At 42.2% G+C, this 18704-nt stretch overlaps 1 protein-coding gene across 1 annotated transcript in view; it reads right to left on the bottom strand.

Moving 5' to 3' along the window:
- The window catches only part of UNC5D (unc-5 netrin receptor D), a 643560-nt gene that overhangs the window by 33696 nt on the left and 591160 nt on the right, over positions 1 to 18704 (bottom strand). The window contains exons 12-14 of the mRNA XM_061404454.1: positions 17594 to 17762; positions 15449 to 15676; positions 5976 to 6125 (exon numbers count right to left, since the gene is read on the bottom strand). Of these exons, the coding sequence (XP_061260438.1) occupies positions 5976 to 6125; positions 15449 to 15676; positions 17594 to 17762 (547 nt within the window). The remainder of the gene's footprint in view (positions 1 to 5975; positions 6126 to 15448; positions 15677 to 17593; positions 17763 to 18704) is intronic.

Raw genomic sequence — 18704 nt, 5'->3', positions numbered from 1 at the left:
ACCAAGGGATGTAGGGGTGTTGTTTCATTTGTTTGCTCTTAAACTTGAACCAAGGGGAAGGCAATGGACTAAGGGCTCAGAGAAGGTCTATATGTTGACCCTGCAGCTGCCTTTATCCCTGTGCAGAATGTGGGCTATTAGGAAGAAGGCAACTCTCTCCCATCCTCAGTTCTCCCCTACACAGAAAGAACTAGAAGTCTGAAAACTACATTTCACAGCCCTTGCCAGCAGGGAGTTCAGATTTCCGTTCTGCCAATGAGAGGTACTTGTTTTAAATTTGGAAGGAAGGGAAGAAATGGTTTCTGTTCCTCTGGTACCAGCAAGCAAACCTCAAGGGTTCAGCTGACAGCATATGTGAGGTTTGCAGGGGCTTCTGAGAACCGTCTGCTTCAGGGTTGCCGTGTTTCCTGAAATCGTGGAACTTGCTGATTTCCTCATATCTCTGGGGGCTTTCTCTGACCTTGGCTCTCCCAGGTTTTCCAGAGGTTTTATAAGCACATTAATCCCTTGATTAAAATATTTTTTTCTCGACCCAAACCATTCTCTAATGAAACGCCAGTAGGTTGGAAGTAGTCTTTTGAGAAACTAAGATGAGCTGGGTGTGCCGGAAGGTTCCCTAGTGTTTTCCCACAGAGAGGCTGTTGTCCAGGGCAAATGCTGGGAGAAGCATGAAGCTAATGGTCACCAAGGAAACCCATGGCTGGGGCACAGCTGGCTCATATACCAGCAAGACCGCAGCACAGAACCAGTGAGTGGCACCTCTTTCCCACTTTCTCCCTAAACAGAGACTAACTTATGAGCTCTTCTCTTTCCCTCCTAGCAACAGAGGGCACTGCTGAATGGTGGTGAAAGTGAAGTCGCTCAGTCGTGTCTGACTCTGCGACCCCATGGACTGTAGCCTGCCAGGTTTCTCTGTCCATGGGATTTTCCAGGCAAGAGTACTGGAGTGGGTTGCCATTTGCTTCTCCAGGGGATATTCCTGACCCAGGGATTGAACCCAGGTCTCCTGCAATGCAGGCAGACCCTTTACCCTCTGAGCCACCAGGGAAGCCTGATTGGTGGGCCTCCCAGCAAACTTGAGAGGAAGTCATTCCCTAAAACACTCAAAAGTGACTGTCCACTTGCACCAAATTCTATACCAGATGCTTCTATACTATACACGGTCCGCCATTTCTCCTTGCTGTCTAATCTTATTCCTGCTGCGTCCTGGTTCAGTAAACCAGGGTAACTTTTACTTCCTATCTCAGCCTTCAGCTCTTCTCTCTCCATCGACTGAGCTCTTCAAATCCTCATCTGCTCACAAACGCCCAGTTGCCATTTCTCTGGAGGACTCTAGCAGCTACATCTCTGGTTTTTATTTCATTAACAGCCATCACTGACATTATACCCCAATCAGCACAAATAATTTCAGTTGGCCTTTCCTTTCTTAAACATTCTACCATTTTTTTTTGGGGGGGGGGACACCATGCAGCATGTTGCATATTCCCTGACCAGGAATCGAACCCATGCCACCTGCTTTGGGAGTGTGGAGTCTTGGCCACTGGACCACCAGGGCAGGCCCAAGTCTACCTTTTATGAACGGATTATCACCATCTCTCTCACTGTCATCCTACAGTCTTTCTGTTTCCATGTGTGAGCCTCTTCTCTGGTCTCATCATAGCTAACTGGAGTAGCCCGCTCACCAAGCCTCCCGTCTCCGCCTCTACTACACAGAATTAATGAGAGGACTGGGGAGGAAGCAGAAAGCAGTTGACTGGTATTTTTCAGGGAAGAGCCTGTAATCATGAGTGGAATCACTGATGTCACCACATCACCTGGAAACTCTGCTTTCATTACATGATCCCTTTGCCTGGGGGACAAGAATGGCCCCAGGATGCCTGCCGTCGTCAACACAGCCCCCTGCCAGGCCTTCAAGGGCTTCTGTCCTCTCACCCCGTCCTCTCTCTGTCCAGCCTCAATCTCCTAGCCCTGAAATGCACTCTTCTCCAGACCAGCGCATTTTTAAAATTCACTGGAGTACAGTCGCAGCTTCCCACTGGCTATCTATTTAATGCACGGTGGTGAATAGATGTTACATTTTTATACTCACTCAGTATCATCCCCTTCAGTGAAAATAAGCATAACAGAGGGCCCCATGGTTCATTGATGCTTTCGCCTAAATAAGGTGTTTTTGCCTAACTACGCTAACCAAAGAGGTCTCTGTTTTCTAAAACTGAAATTTTGAGTCATTACCGTGTAATATAAATGTTTGGACTTCAGAACGAGATAGAGCTGAATTCAAGGTCCAGCTCTTCAACAAACCTACATTTCCTGCAGTGGCTTTGAGTCTTTGGTGATACTATCTTCGTTAAAAAAGAAAAAATGGACGGCACTGATGATGTGTTGAAAAGTATCTTCTGTCGTGTCGCTTACTAAATTTTGTGTATTTTCTCCTGAGAACACTGGAAGAACCCAGTGCAGGCATAATCTTTTCTTGTAGCAAGACATGAGAATTGGCAAACAAACAAACAAAAATGCCTCTTGCTTTTCTTTCCATTCTACTGCACACCATCAAAACATTAAAAAAAATCTGATTTTAAGACTGTGTCAAAAGAATATTTTTGTTGTTGTTGACTTGAGTAGCAGCTGCCAATGGTGCTCAACAAAACATTTAAAAATAATAAAAGCACTGTGGTTAGTGTGTTTCCCGGGCAATCATCTTTGCTTTCATTTATTCTTCTCTGCCCCGCCGCCCCCCCAAAAATACAAAACAAAACACCAAGATGCTCACTGAGCTGAGAGGAATTCTGGGGAAAGTAATACTAGAGGACAAAGTGTAGCAAAGTTATGTGTGTTTAAAGAATTCCGGAAATGTTTTCTTTTTGAGTCCCATTATAATTAGTTTCCTAGCAGATGGAGAGAATGTAAATTGTATCCTAGCAGGAGACAGACACTGGGTTCTCCAAGATACACAGCATGCTGCAAGACAGCTGCTTTCGTCCTACGGAGGTGACAGCCTGGCTTGGTGTTCTGTAGGACTTAAAAAATAAATTAATATTTTATTAGATTCAGCTTTATAATATTTTACAGCTTCTCTACCCCCACTGTGAGCAAGGAAGAGGGGATACGATTCAGTAGCTCTCAGGTCCCAGGAACCGACTGGGAGCAGAGTTATTTCCATGCAGAGAAGGGTTGTTGAGTCTTCTAAGCGGACAACAGCATATCCCTTGTTGTGGTAGAGTCTTATGAATAATTGTTTATTTTGGAAGGACTAGCATTGTGGGTCTCTTTCTTTCTTTGAATCAAGGTTAGTGGATGCTATGGTAACCAGGTCTCCTAAGAACTCCTGTAACCTCACATGCCCCTCCCTTTCATCCATCCTACCTTGTTTCATAAGCAATAAGGTTTGTACCCTAGCATTTCATAAACTGTCATCCTCTAGAATTGAAACCAGCAAGATTTAAAATCTAGTTGGTCCTCCTATACATAGGCTCTCATCACATAGTTCTAAACCCAATCTGGACCTCACATCATTCTAAGAATTTTTCTTGGTTGGTGTTTCATAGGGCAGCTATTAATATTTTATGCACTGGATACCACCATGCCTGGGAAATTCCACCTTGCCCAGATGAAAGAAAAAAAAAAAAGGTTTCTTAGAGAGTCAGCTTTGGGTACCAATTGGAAAATGTCGATTCCTAGATTGCTGTTTTGAAGTTAAAGAAAGGGAGAGAGGAATAAGATGACGGGAATACCAGGAATACCAATAACTCTAACTTGTCTATCCACTGACTTGGAAGATGATGGGGACATTTACCAGGTGAAGGAGAGACCTATAAGTGATGTCAGCAATAGTGGGGTTTTCTGTCTCTGCAGTAGAGCTCTGTGAGTTCCCGTCCACTAAGCCAAATCAAAAGCCATTCTCTATTATCCACGCCCAGTATGTCAGCACACATGATGCTCTCCATGAGGTTCAATCAGGCTGAATGCAAAGCTTCCCCAAAGTGTATGCATCTGATGCCTGGAGCAGACACAGCGTGGCCATTATGCCAAGCACAATATGTAGTCACATATACTGGGGGAGTTCAGTGATCACAGGAGTAAATAAATTGGTGGTAGGGTGGTGAAAAGAAAGGAAGAATAGAGCAGAAAGCCATTTGTGGGAAAGAAAAATGAAGTGGAAATGAAACCTCAGTGGCAAGCTGCCTGATGCAGAGAAAATTAAATTGTTGTTCAGCTTTCCACGACTCTTTCAAATTATGCTCAATTACAGAAGTCAAATATTTATACATGTTCACAACCTCTATGCAATCCAACCCATCCTGACAGTAAAGCTGGTTGGGCTTCTTTGCCAGCCAGCGCCCTTTGACTTTGGCTGGCCCTGTTGCATCCTCCGGGGTGAGCAGGCATTACCCTCCTCCAAGTCTATCCTACCTGAGGCTCTCACTGAATCCCTGGTGTTGGAAGTGTTGTTTAAGTGCTCCTGAGAGGTTATAATTCTTTATCTGCTTTCTTTTTTTATCTGCAAACATTAAACTTCATATTTACTTTGGAGTCACTTGCATTAGATCCAGGGAAGCAATGCCCTTAAATAAAGATTAAAACAGAGGAATTTGCATGACTATCAGGAGTTCTTTTAACAATACCCTGAAGTTCAATTTGGCCTGCAAACTTTGAATACTGTTTTCTGGGAAACAGAGACATCTAGGTCTAGAACATCATAAATAATACATTTATTCATAGAAAACCTCTCTCCATAAGAAAATATGTTAAATATCCAAAAAAATTGTTCAGGGCCCTGAGAGAGATACTTGTTGTTTTGAATGCTCTAAAACTATACATAGAGGGGGCAGCTCCTGAGGTAATGAAAAGTAAACAGAAAAATATGACCTTATTTGATTAGAAAATTCTGAATGTTAGAAAGCAGTGATGGTGCAAATTTCTTCTAACTCTCATGGAATGGTCAAGGTTTTTCTCTTTGAGATTTGACTGATTTCCATCCTACAAGCTGGTATATCTTGTGCATGTTTTTTTTAAAAAATGAATGCTGTAAAGATAGGTGAAAAAACCCACAGGGCTCTGCAGGTTATGCTGATGGGCAGAACAGAGAAGCATGAAAGCCTCCTGTGAGTCCAGATCAGTATCAGTCTCCCAGAAGCTCCAGAGTTAAGGAAATGTCCTGTCTCTTGAAGCCCAGATGACTCTGGCTTAAGAAACAATGGTAGAGCAGTTGGCTGCTTCTGATAACAATGCTTATCACTGAACATTTTCATAGAATTCAGTGACAAGGTCACAAGTTGATATCTTTTCACGCTAAGCAACTATTCAAAAATTCCTTAACATGATCCAAAGAGACTCTTAAGTCATCCTGAAATTTTTTTAAGTCTCTAATAATGAGGTATATGAATGATGACACAAATATTTTTACATAAAAATATTCTAAGAGGCATTAATATTTCTTTGTTTTTCAATTTGTGATTTCTTCTTCCCATCTTGCTCAATTCATTTGGCAGCAAGCATTTCATCTATTTAGAACAAAATCTCTTGATCCCACCTGGCTGGCCAGAGCTCTCTACAACTCAAAATGATCACCCTTAAAAGGTTTCTCCCTAATATCCAGTTCATTCTATAGGTGAACAGGACTTAAAACACTGTCTCATAATGAACTGATATGAATTAAAACAAATCCACAAAGAAATCTTGCTCTAAGTTCTTAGATGGCCTTCTTCAACCTTTCCTGAGTGGTGATATAAACAGGAGAGAGGATACATGTTATATTACCTGACACGCAAGCACCTTTTCCCCCACTAGGAACCCATGGATTTGTGACAATAGGTTTCCCTGGGTGTAGTCCAAACAGTTACACATCTGTGACAGTTTTGAAATGAAATCCATAGTTTTAAAGGAGGAGGAAAGTCAGGAGTACCCTTACTAGGGTTTGTGATATGCCTGCTGGTTAAAGCAAAGCTATTTCTATTGGAAACCCATTTGGCCAGTACCTGGCATGCAGTGAATGGTTTAATTCTCCAGAGGAATGGGGGGATATCAAGGACAGAGATCTGAAGACTGAAAGTATTCCCTTTGAAATGCAGCAACTTTGGTTCTTCCAGGAGTTGTCCACCTTGATGCCTTTCATCCGAAACCACTTCCTATAGGACAAGAAAAAGAAAAGAGGCGCAACAATAAAGCACACCATTCCCTCCACATTTTCCTTCCATAGATAGGTATGCTCCCTCCCAGGTGTCTCCCAGAAATAGGCAAGAGCATGACGGACACACTACTTTTATACCCTTCTATCCTTGCAAGGTCAGGGCTAAGGGCTACAGGCTGCTGAGAAATAAGGATCTGGTCACAAAGAAACAATTGTTCTTCATTATTGTATTGTTGAGGCTTTTATATATACTGTCTTTAAAACTGGAAGACCTCCTTTGCCCCATGCAAACTGTAATACTGTTGAGTTTCCACCATTGTGTGAATTTCATGCTGCTATCACCATGATCAAGGGATGTATTTGTACTTAACCTGACCCAGAATGCTATTTCACGAGAAAGGGAGACACAGCTCCTCTCCACTATGGTTCCCTTGTTTGTATCCAACACAGGCATCAACCAGTATGTATCCTTTAGCTCAAAATAAATGCAGAGTGCATGTATCATGTTTATTTGTAGTAACATTCATGTAAGTTATGCCAAAAGGCCAAGAAGAAATAAGTAGTCAAGTCAGCTTCATCTCAGAAAAAAAAAAAATCAAATTCCTGAGACAAATATTCCTTTATCTTTTACTGAGAAATCTTTATAATTATATCTCATATAAACACAATTCACATACATTCTAAGGAAACCATTTAATTGGTTCCAAATTTGTGGTGTTTAGAATCCTATCGATAAGACAAGTGAAATAACAGATAAGAACTGTACAAAATGTTAAACTACTGTGGGGCGGGGGAGGTGAGGTTCTCAGCGTTCCTGGAGATAAGAGATTTTCCTAAATCCTCATTTTAAAAATCACCATTAATTGACTTAAAATTTCCTTACAATGCTAGGCTAAATAGGAAAACTGAAATCCTTTAATTATGGCCTATAATCTTCCCAGAGTCTAAAAAAGATTGTTAGAAGCAAGGCAGCTAGGCTTATAAATACAATAAAACTTAATTTTCAATTATCAGCGAGTGAAAACATCTTCAGAAGTTATCTTTCCCATCTCTTGTCTCTGTATAGATTTAACATTAATAAAAATGTTTCTAAGAAGCAGCTTTCCAGCTTTTATCCTTCATGTACACATAAGTTAGATTAATAGGTTGCCAGTGTCTTTTCTCAGGACTAAATCGGCCCATTCAAGTGTTGTCATCTCCAGCTCTTCTAGGGTGGGAAGGGTGTGTCTTGGGGCCTTAAGTCAGCACTGAACTTTCTGCAGTGATGGAAAAGGTTCACATCTTTGTGTTTTAATATGGTATCCACTAGCCAGAGTGGTTAGAGTGACTAAGGAACTAAATGTTTGATTTTAATTTAAATGTAGATATGCACATGTGGTTGACAATTACTAGCCTGGACCGGGCAGTACTAGGTAATTCATTATGTTGTGCGTCTAAGCATTGGACATAGTAACAGGGTCGCCAGTGTCTAATGAGGGCTACAAACAGTGGAAGGAAAGAGGCAGGGTGGGAGGAAACAGAATTAATGCCAGATGCTGACTTTAGGTCTTTACAGATGCTGGTCTCTGTCCTCTCTTTGGAGATTTAATGAATGTCCAGCAGAGTGATGCCTGAGCTGGGCACTGGGTGGACAGAAATGAAACACCAAGGAGCTCATAGTCTAGAGAGAGGGTTAGAACAGTGACCATATGAGTATAATATTGTATCTGAGTATTACAAATATGTATATTCCCAAAGGTTAAGGCTACTGGCAAAAGCCATGGGTCAGATGGTAAATCGTCTGTCTACAATGCGGGAGATCCGGGTTCAATCCCTGGGTTGGGAAGATCCCCTGGAGAAGGAAATGGCAATCCACTCCAGTACTATTGCCTGGAAAATCCTGTGGACAGAGGAGCCTGGTAGGCTACAGTCCGTGGGGTCGGAAAGAGTTGGACACGACTGAGCCACTTCACTAAAGGTTAAGGCAAGAGAGAAGGTGCCTAACTCAGATGGGCAGATAGGCCAGGGAATGAATCGGGAAATTAAGAGAGGAAGTGACATTTGAACTGAACCTAGAAGTAAATATAGGGGCTCCTCATGGGAAAGGGAGGGAGAGTGTATTCCAGACACTGAATGGACTCTCCACAAAGGTACGCTGGGATAGGAGGCTAGGGTGGAAAGTGTATGGCTGGAGATGATGGAAAATATAAGGTAGGAGCCAAGTCATGAATTCTCCCTTACCATGCTAAGGACTTGTATTTTTGTTTAATGTCATTGGGTTTAGGGGAGCATGGGAATCTTCTGGGGGGTACATAGACTCAAGAGAGCATTCATCTTGCAAACCAAAAATGGAAGGCACAGGTGTCTAACCACATTTCTGTGTAGTCTTCGGCAAGTCACTTAATCCTTTAGCTTCAGTTTTTTCCCTGGGCTTATTTACAGCCAAACAAAATCATTAGCATGGTAACAGACTAACTTCTTTTTTGCCATTCTGGTGCAAGATTAGAATCAGGGGCAAATATGAAGTTTGCTTATTCAAATCACTATTAAAGTCGTGAAGTAACAACAGTGTTGACTTGTCAAAGTACTGATATATTTGACTAGGTGCTCTGAGGTGCACCCTGTTCTTTAATGCCTGAAAAGTACAGAGAAATAAACCAAGGTCAGGAGATGAAGTGGCTTGTTTAAGGTCATGCATTACTTGGTGTAGAGCTAGGTTATTTTAATATTTACAAACCACATAGCATTATCCCACTTGAAGGGAATTTAAGGTGCTTAGTGATTTAAAACTTGATTATTTACGGAGGAAAACATGGAGATGCACCCTCAAGAAAGTGATCTGCCAACAGTCACATGGGTTAGTGACAGAACCACTGTATACAATACTTGTTCATGGTCGAGTATTTAAAATTTTTATTTTATTTTTGAATATAGCCAATTAACAATGTTGTGATAGTAGATAGCAAAGGGACTCAGCCATACGCATACACATATCCACTCTCCCCCAAACTCCTCTCCCATCCAGGCTACCACTCAACATTGAGCAGAGTTCTCTGTTATATAGTAGGTCCTTGTTGGTTATATGGTCTAGTATTTTTTCTGTGAGATTTCCCTGCATTTTCCTATACTATACTTGATTTTTTAAGAGTCATGTGAAGGTCAGACAGCCATTAACACTGTCCCATAAGTAATTTTTCATTGGTGTGAGACACATGTAAAGATGACTTAAGTCAATCTGTTTTTGCCCTAGGGTTATTTATACTATCTAAGCCATTCCTGAGATGCAGAATGGAGGATATTAAGCACTTTTAAAATGGATGGGCTTAGTTGCTCAGTCATGCCTGACTGTTTCTGGCCCCATGGACTGTAGCCCACCTGGCTTCTCTGTGCATGGAATTCTCTAGGCAAGAATACTTGAGTGGGTTGCCATTTCCTTCTCCAGGGGATCTTCCCAACCCCCAGGGATCGAACTCTCATCTCTTGCATCTCCTTCATTGGCAGGTGGATTCTCTATGCCTAGAGCCACCTAGGAACCCATTTAAAATGGATATCCATTTGTAATTATCACTGAGGAAAATGATACCCCTTAAAGATTTCTGCTTTGCTGCTACTCCTAAGTCGCTTCAGTCATATCCGACTCTGTGCGACCTCATAGACGGCAGCCCACCAGGCTCCGCCGTCCCTGGGATTCTCCAGCCAAGAACCCCACTGCTCCTGCTGCTGCTAAGTCACGTCAGTCGTGTCTGACTCTGTGCGACCCCATAGACGGCAGCCCACCAGGCTCCCCGTCCCTGGGATTCTCCAGGCAAGAACACTGGAGTGGGTTGCCATTTCCTTCTCCAATGCATGAAAGTGAAAAGTGAAAGTGAAGTCGCTCAGTCATGTCTGACTCTTAGCGACCCCATGGACTGCAGCCTAGCAGGCTCCTCTGTCCATGAGATTTTCCAGGCAAGAGTATTGGAGTGGGGTGCCATTGCCTTCTCCATTCTGCTTTAGGGCCCCTATTTAAATACAACCATGATTTATGTTTGCTTTTGTTTTTTAGCTTGCTTACTTTAATCTCCACATATTGAACCCCCAATATGAACCAACTACATACAATTAAACATCTTGTAATCTTATGTAAAATATTAAGCAATTATAAACTATTGTGTAACAAAACAATTATAAAACAAAGAAACCCAATAATGAACTAATCACCGTGTTGACGTATCTGTAGAGGCACAACTGGCTTCAGAATAGAAGCTCTGAAACTCTTTCCAAATAGGAGAGATTGTATTTAACCCATAACTCCCCGTTGTATCCCTTTAACCTATTATGTTTTGCTTGGGGGCTGGGCCTAGAGATCTGTATTTTTAAATACTTCTCAGATGACGCTCATATCCAGCCAGGTTTGAGATGAATCAGTGGTACTAACAGCTGTACTGAGCTACTTCTGAGTCATTCACACGGAAGAATCACCCCAAGAGTGGAGTCTGATATCCATCCGATTCTTTCCTTTCTGCCTCCTATATGACAAGGATTTTTTGTTAAATCTCTGGGGATCTTCTGTTGAATTGACACCTGTGTTAATTAAATTAGAAAGAAGCGTCTGGCTGGTTGCTTGTATATAAAATGTACCTGAAGGGTGTGGCCGGCGGTTTCTCTACCTCCTCTATTCCATCATTTCACATTGGGGGTTGCTAGTCATCCAGGGCTGGGAGCTGTGGCCAGGAGAAACTTGTGCTGTGTGTCTCACTGAGCCGTTTATGTTGATTTAATGAGACAGGCAGCAATATTCAGGTGTGCTTCAGGGATACGAAAACAGGCAGGCTGAATTTACATATTTATGATACAAAACTGTTTGAACTTAAGCACACGCATACACATACGGAAATTATGTCGTCGTGTGTTTTCCTTTAAACGCTGTACGTGAGCAATATTTCCCAAGGTTGCATTATTGATAAACACAAGAACTATATCTGGAGGAAATCCTTTGAAATTAGATTCTAAATCCACATTAATGCCAAGTAAGTAATGAGGACCAAGGGGCTACTGCAGAGGAGTGCTGGAAGCAACGGAGAAAAACGTTAGTTGCTTTTTCTTTTCATTTTTTTCCCCCTAAGATATGGCAAGTGCTTAATTCCTTGCTTTCCCCGTGTCAAGGTTTGTTTGAACTTGTGTGTATGGGGAGAGAGAGAGAGCGTAATACAAACAGCATGACAGAAACTTAGGTCTTAGCATATTACAGTTTTGAAAATAAATCACCATTCTGCAACCTTTGGTTTGAATTCATCAAAAGCAGCAATGTCAAACACACAAACATAAAATCGCAGCTCTAATTGTTACAGAAATACAGGAGCAGGAAGTCACTGGTCCCTTTCTCACTTTCGGGCAGATGGCATTTATATTTTTTTTAATAAAGCCTATCTGACCTGATTTACTTTTCTATAGAGATGGTTTTAGATTTATTTAACGTATCTTCAAATATCTGAAACTAAATTAATTATGTCTTATCTAGGTACATGAGGTATTTTGTTTTTGTCTTTCAAAGAAATTGCTATAAGGATTCAGATGAAATATCCTCAGAGCGAATGGGAAGCAAGCATAGCAGCCTTGCAGGGGGCAGAGGAGAAGGTGGTTGTTGTTGCTTGGTTGCTAAGTCATGTCTGACTCCTTGCGACCCCATGGATTGTCACTAGGCTCCTTGGTCCATGGCATTTCCCAGGCAGGAATACTGGAGTGGTTGCCATTTCCTTCTCCAGGGGATCTTCCCAACCCAGATTGAACCCCTGTCTCCTGCACTGGCAGGCAGATTCTTTTCCATGTGAGCTACTGGGGAAGCCCCAAAGAGAAGGAGGGCCCGGCTGAAAATGAAGAGTGTGTGTTTGATTAAAATCCTCTAAAGGAATATATATATATATATATATTTTGGTGGGGCCACTATCTGGCCAAGTACTCACCTAGTTCTACAAAGACAGGAGAGTTGGGTCTAGAAGCTGCCCTTCTTCCAAGGATTTCCAGTAAGAGGGTAAGCGTTTACATAATTGGGGGACATAATTGATGGCATCACTGACTCAATGGACACGAGTCTGAGCAAACTCCAGGAGATAGTGAAGGACAGGGAAGCCTGGCGTGCTGCAGTCCATGAGGCTGCAGAGTTGGACAAGACTTAGTAACGGAACAACAAGAATTTCCCAGGGAGATGGAAGGGACGTGAAAATGCAACCATGCCCTTTAACTAGGTTTCCTTCTTGGTTACAAGCCCAGTTCTGGCTGGGCTCAGATTTTTTTCACTTCTTTGAGTTATGAAAGATGCACTACAATAAAGCCAGCAAGTGTCACAGCCACGCTGGCCTCTTTCCAAATCATGACAGACATGTTCATTACAGTGGTAACTGAGGCAAAATTCCAGGGTAGGCAATTTCTGCAGAAATGCTTTATGAAAAAACTACCTGTGAATTTTCACTAAGAAGTTAGGGTTCTATTAGAGTTATAGCAGGTGACTCATCATTGCATAGAAGATGCTCAGCTCACACCACTAAAGTTGGGGGGAGCTAATAATAATGTGTGAAGTCTTTTAGACTGTTGCTATGGCTTTCTTCAAGTGGAATTATTTTAATGGCTTTGTAATTATATATTTCCCTCTAACTAAATACCACACATGAAGCCATGAAAAATAGGACATAGATGATTTGGGATATGAAGGCAGTTTAAATGAACTCAAGGAGAAGGTTGTGAACATGTTCACTGAGCAAGATAAACACCCAGAAAGCAAGATTCCTTTCCTGCACAAAACTCAGAGACTAAGACCAGGCAGTGAATGGTTGTGTTCAGAAAAGCTACGAGTTATGTTTTACTCTTTCCAGATTCAGGCCAGAAAAGTTATTCATCCAAGCCTGGTGATCTCTCAGAACCCCAGGGGAGAAGCATGGCCTTTGCTGCTCATGACAGCTGTCACATACATCCTGTCAATAACAAGTACAACCCAACTCAACTCTAAAATCAGGTTTCTTTGACATAATAGGAGAGAGAAGGAATCACTGGAGGTAAATAGATTCCGACAAACAGGCCAGAGGTATCTCCACTGGAAAACATTTCTCTACAGCAAAATTAAAGAACTTTGGGAAGTCTCTCTCGATGAAATAAAGACATTTATATTCAATTAGCAGGAGCATGCCAGTTTTTCAAGCACTGATTAAAAAGGATCTGCTACCCACAGGAATGGATAGTGGTTTCAAAAGCTGTGGTTTGAGCTTCATTTTCATGATTCCCACGGCAATTCATCTGTGAACAGCTGAGCTATTCTAGAATCTGGTAGCAATCAGTAGGAATGAAAATACATTATCTGCAAGTCACTTAGAAATTCCTTGGGCAAATGTCTAACTTGCTGGTATATACATTAGCAGTGCTGGTATATACATTATTCAAAGCAAAATTCAAACCCGTTATGAGGTCTTAATTCCAAGGTGGTTGTGATGAACAGATCCTCAGGGTAATCCTAGTTAGCAGGGGGTAACCCATATGACACAGGAGATCGGAAATCCACCCCAGCCCTCCACGTTTACTGAGATTTCAAAATCTGCCTGAGTTACTAAACAACCAACTAGTGTACGGCACATTTTACAACTATTCGGTGGTTGCAGTAACCTCAGTTAATTTTCTGTTTGAAGTGTAGTTGATTTAAAACGTTGGGTTCATTTCTGCTTACTGCATAGTTCTTCAGGTACATGCATAGATACATTCATTTTTTATAGTCTTCCCTATTGTGGTTTTAGGCTACCTACTCCAGTATTCTTGGGCTTCCCTGGTGGCTCAGTTGATAAAGAATCCACCTGCAATGGGTTCGATCCCAGAGTTGGGATGATCCCCTGGAGAAGGGAAAGGCTACCCACTCCAGTATTCTGGCTTGGAGAATTCCATGGACTATACAGTCCATGGGGTCACAAAGAGTCGGACACGACTGACTGACATTCACTTTCTACTGTGGTTTATCACAGGATATGGAATACAGCTGCCTGTGCCATTCAGGCAGACCTTGTTGTTTATCCATCCTATATACAATAGTGTGCGTCCGCTAAGCCCAAACTCCCGATCTCTCCCCTGCCGCCCCCTGGCAGCTTCAAGTCTGTTCCCTTGTCTGTTTCTGTTTCGTTGATGAGGTCATTTGTGTCATGTTTTTAGATTACACATAGAAGTGATATCACATGTCAGTCGATTTTTGATTATTCAATGTCCATTAGGTATTTTTATCTTGGAGAAATCCTCTTACTACAGGGTCTCAAAAGGAGAGGAAGAGTTTAAGATGTCATTCATAGGTTGAGGTTTAACTGCTTACACTGATGTTCTGGACTAAATGGCACCCCTCATGATAAAGCTCTGTTGTGAACAGTCAGATACCGAAGCGTGCCCTTTATAATGGCCTGTGCTACTTAAGAGATGGGGAAAATGTGGGCACATAAGCTGGCACTGTGTCACCTCTACTGGCTTATGTTCAGGATTCAAGTCATCTTATCTCTTCCACCGGTAAACGTGAGATTTCCAGCTCAGTGTCTTAAAAGCTAGTTACTGAGGGAAAGCATAATGGGCTTAATGATTCAGAACTGGAATAGCTGGGACCCGGGATGAGGTGCATCAGGAGAGCTATGCTATTTATATATGGGCAGAGCTTACACAGGCACTTCTGCATTATTTTTGCTGCTATTAATAAACCTGTACTCTTTGAGAGGTGCTAATTCAAAAAGGATCATATGTGATTAAAAGGAGCAAAAATGGAAAGGAACCATCTCTGCCCTAATAAACCTAAAAATGAACAGACTGTGTGTTCAGGATGTCATGGGACTACCTACTGAGAGGAATGATTTATAATTGTTGTCCCCGAACTATGACCTTCAGGTGATCCAACCACTTGTCTCATTGCTCAGCTGCACATCAAATAACTCTGGTTCCTGTGGTTCACGCCAGTCTCCTCTCTGGACATGGCATCCCTTCCTCTTTAGGTCTCAGATCTCATTTCTCCAAGAAGGTTCCCCAAGGATCCTCAAAGACGTCTCTCTCGCGACTGGGCCTCTGCTTCCTGAATTACGACTATCCTTCGAGTCAGTTTTCTCATTTAGCACACAGTGTGGTGTATTGGTTTATCCCTCCTCTCTTCTTGAGTGCCAAGTACCCCATCGTACCTTCAGCACATCAATGGGCACACGGTAACACAGCTCTTGTTTCGAGATGGGTATCCCCACTGAGCCAGTGATGTGGGCTCATCGTCCAGACCCGCCCTCCGCAATCAGATTCGCTATTGACACCAATCTTTAGGAAACCCCATGTTCCCATGATACCACAAGAGGAACTAGAGAAAAGGCTGACCTGAAATGCCCAAGGGGTGTTGTCCACACAGTAGACCCTCAAGTTGTAGTCCAGAGAGTTACAGGACATGCAGCCAAAAACTGCCACCTTGAGCTGCTTCACGGCACAGTCTGTGATGGGTTCCCCGGTGAGGGCATAAGTCCCAAAGCTGTCTAGGAGCACGTGACATGCAAAAGGGTCCAACAGGCAGTAGCAGGATGTGGATTCATCCTCCACCGACATCACTTCCTGTTGGGAAAAGGCGTCTTGAATTCTCTCAGCTTGGGAAACACAATGTGATTTAATAGTCACTTTGCAAGGACATAACATCTTTTTTTCAGAATATTTTTATTGAACTCATTTTCTTGGTGTTAAATGTTTTTCTTTTATCAAAATAACTGCTGACATCAGGAGCTGAAGGAACAGCTATATTCAGTGTAGAGTAGGAATTCGATTTAGTAGGTTATAACAAACATCACTTTCAAAGCTCTACAATTGTTGGTTAATTTGTCCAAGGCCAAATTAAAAAACAAAACAAAAACATCCTTGAACCTTAACATCAATGAGCAAACTTTTATGTTTTTTTTTATAAAGGTCTATTTCTGAAAACCTCTTCCAATATCCTTAAGGTAATGTTTATTTTCTTTCAAATATTTTATCTTCTTTTCACTCCATCAAAACCACGCATGAGGGACCATCCAATAAATGGTTTGAATAAGATGTATCAGAGTATCTCACCCTCCCTGCTAAGGTATGTGTGACCGATTTGATAGTGGGTAAATCTAACACCGTCTGGATGTAAATGACTGTGAGGAAGTGCTGGAAAGAAAAACTAATGTGGTAAAAATCAAGGCAAAGCAAGATGTAATGAAAAAGAGCCCCAAATCCGGCCCCTTTATAAAACCTATGGAACCTCACACCCCTGGAAATTCCCCTATGGTTGTATCACAACTGAATAAATAGCAGAATGCATTTTCAACAAAGAAGAGTTTCAAGACAGAGCTGGGCAGGGTAACTAATCCACTGAAGCAGCTGGGAATTTTCTTCTCCTCAAGAAACCTGATTTTCCCTTTACTTCCTTCTCCTGAAGCATCTCCTGGGAGGTAAGATCCCAGGGCTAGCTGGAACAGGTCATTGTGTTCCAACAAGGTAATTCACCTGCCTTCAGGCAAACTGACCCCAGACAGACATCAAAGGAATCCCCATCAGACAGATGAACCAGGTTTCACTTAAAATAGCCAGCCCCCTGCAATCTTTCTTAGCTGTGACCGGCTCTCTTGTCCTGACTTTTCTCTTGTGGATTCTCAGTTTGTCTCTTTTCTTCTCTCCTTGTGCTGTTTCTTACATGCTTTCACATACACAGGGAAAGACAGAATGATTTTCAATGCGTTCATTCATTCAGCCACATCTACCTAGCAGCTACTCTGTTCCTGAATACTTCCATATAAATTTGTTACATCCCTATTTTGGCAAAAACAGATGGTGACTCCTTTTATGAATACAGCTGGCTTACCCTGGGCCTCTTCCCTAATTCCCACAGAGGCCACAAGGAGAGTCAGCTGGGACAGAGAAATGGCCTGGAAACCAAGGCAGGAGCCACAGTCTCACTTACGAAAGGCAGGTGCACAGGGTACATGCCTGTAGGGGTGATTACAACTGTATTCCAAAATCAAAGGAAAAAGCTTCATATCCTCTCTGGCTTCTTTCCCCATTATCACACACATGACACACACACGACTAGCCAACACCTTGAGGATGTCGTAATACTGGCCGCCAACCCCCTGGAAAACAAGCAAACGCTCACCAATTTCACAGCTGACTTGTGTGAACAGAAGGTAAAGTTAATTCCATTCCACAGGTGGAACCTAAACCCTGTGTTTTTTTTTTGAAGCTTTTTATTTTATAGTGGAGTACAGCCGATTAACACTATTGTGATAGTTTTAGGTGGACAGTGAAGGGAGTCAGCCATACATATCCATGTATCCGTGCTCCCCCAGACTCCCCTCCCATCCAGGCTGCCATATAACACTGAGCAGAGTTCCCTGTGCTATACAGTAGGTCCTTGTTGGGTATCCATTTTAAATACAGCAGTGTGTACATGTCCATTCCAAACTCCCTACAGCCGTTTTTGTTTGTTTGTTTTTAAGGAAGGCTCTTGGGTCTCACCTCCCACTTGCCCTGCTGGGTCCTCTTCTTTAAATGGATGTTCCAGTGCTCAGAGCTGACGTCCGCACAGTGTGGGATGGTCAGGGCAAAGGGAGTGGTGACAATCATGTCAGGGGGACCGCAGGTGACTTCCGGACTCAGGAGCACCTCGGATCCATCTGACTGGAGGCTGTACGGTTGGGAAAGAATAAAAGAGAGAAACATGTAAAGGAGTGGGGGGCATACCTGGATGAGAATTCAGTTACAGGGCTTAGTAGCAAAACCCTTTCTGGGGCACCCTCCTGGGGAACACCACCTTCTGGAGGGTACTTGGTCAGGACTACAGACATCTATCTTGAACTACTCAAGCATACAGACTAAGGGTAAGCCTAGATTTCATATCTAGGTTTTGAAAAACAAAATGACAAATGCTTCTTCAGAAAGACAGGGCAGAACAGTAGAAAGAAAAGACCTGGCTGGCATGTCACACACCAGCTGTTGAATCCTCATTCTCGTTGGTGATACTATCAATGACCAAAGCCAAAGCTGTCATAGAAATGACCAATCTGGTAATCCCAACAACTCCTCCTACAAATACGTTTAATGCTAGTCAGCAGCAAAACAAATTACTTTTGTAAACAAAGCAACACTTCAAATGAATACGGATTGAATGTCTCTTCTGGTTTCAAAAACATTTATTTTCTGCCAATGTGCAAATACACAAGTTTTATAGTGATGGCACAGTAGACAGTTATAAACTGCATAATCAAATACATAAATATATATCTTTCATATTTTCCTATTTTAGCTATAAATTTAAAATCATTCTGCCTAAACCTGGTGTTCAGATTTTCCTGCATTGTGAATAATTTACAACAAAAAGGCAGAGCCATGAAACAGATCAAAGAAATTTGACTAAAAGGGAATAATACCACCTGACTGAATGCCTCCCTGTTCCGTTTTTGTGGCTTTTGTTTTTAATCTCTGTCCCTAAACAGTAAGATGGGGTGGGTTATAGCACAGCAATCAATGAGAACCCAGAAGTCTACCCATTTTCCCTAACTGCTATGTGTTTTAGAAAAAGCTAGTTGATTTTTTTTTTTTGGTATTTTCACTTGTAAGAAATATACTG

This window comes from Bos javanicus, chromosome 27, assembly GCF_032452875.1.
Source record: "Bos javanicus breed banteng chromosome 27, ARS-OSU_banteng_1.0, whole genome shotgun sequence".
NCBI classification, from domain to species: Eukaryota; Metazoa; Chordata; class Mammalia; order Artiodactyla; family Bovidae; genus Bos; species Bos javanicus.
Note: the sequence above shows the minus strand (reverse complement) of the source record. Positions and strands in the feature narration are given on the sequence as shown.